At 41.7% G+C, this 964-nt stretch overlaps 1 protein-coding gene across 1 annotated transcript in view; it reads left to right on the plus strand.

Annotated features, from left to right (window-relative positions):
• Positions 1-964, plus strand: part of mtch2 (mitochondrial carrier homolog 2) — a 13,616-nt gene that overhangs the window by 8,654 nt on the left and 3,998 nt on the right. Inside the window, exons 10-11 of the mRNA XM_032519083.1 lie at positions 624-671; positions 761-828. Of these exons, the coding sequence (XP_032374974.1) occupies positions 624-671; positions 761-828 (116 nt within the window). The remainder of the gene's footprint in view (positions 1-623; positions 672-760; positions 829-964) is intronic.

Below are 964 nucleotides of genomic sequence, written 5' to 3' on the forward strand. Positions count from 1 at the left end.
CATACATACATACAGGGAATGAATGCTATAGGACTTTAATTTTTTCTCTTTAATTCATTATATTAGATTTCTTTGTCATTCCACAGTACACTGTAGTACGAAATTATGTGCAAAGTTCACAGCTTAGAAAAAATACAGGACAGAAATAATTAAACACCTTAGAAAAGTCGAGATATTAGCTATATACATTAAAATAAATAAATGCTTATGGATGTGCAGAGCCCGTATAGTGATAGTCTAAAAAATAAAAATATATAGAACAAACCACTTTAAAGTTGTTTTTTTTGCTGCTAACTTAGGCGGCATCGGACTCACTAATTCGCAGATACCGACACCAACATATTAGGCGCTTCTAGAGGCATTTCCGATACTGGAATTGGTATCGGAACAACTCTAGAAGATACATAAAGAGATTCTGACGAGGCCAAAAAACTAATCGGAATCCAACTTAACTAAAAAAATCCCTGGTCGCGCGTCACTCAACATCCGACGTAGACGGTACTAAGTTGGAACACTACTCATCGTGCTGTGTGATGAATGCTGAGGGATTGGGTGGAGCAGCCCCAGATCCAGAGTTAACGCTGTCCTCGGTCCCCTCTGTCCCCTCTGTCCTCTCTGTACAGATGAGTCACACAGGAGAAATCAAGAACTGCTCTCAGGCTGTGACCGGGGTGAGTGTGACCACACATCGGCAGTATGTCCGTCAGTCAGCTTGCAGCTCGTTGTTGGATCACGTTCCTCCTCTGCTCTTTTCTTCCAGTTCTTCGCCAGTATGCTAACATACCCTTTTGTGTTGGTGTCGAACCTCATGGCTGTCAATAACTGCGGGTGAGTCGGCAGGTCGTACGCTGTCGTAGATCCTCATCGCTGTTGGATCTCAGTGACAAGACTCAACTACACACCACTAAACTGAAATTATGCATTCTTTTTATTAGTAGAGCTCTATTTTATTACCCTGTTTTTT

The sequence above is a fragment of the Etheostoma spectabile genome, chromosome 6 (assembly GCF_008692095.1).
Source record: "Etheostoma spectabile isolate EspeVRDwgs_2016 chromosome 6, UIUC_Espe_1.0, whole genome shotgun sequence".
NCBI classification, from domain to species: domain Eukaryota; kingdom Metazoa; phylum Chordata; class Actinopteri; order Perciformes; family Percidae; genus Etheostoma; species Etheostoma spectabile.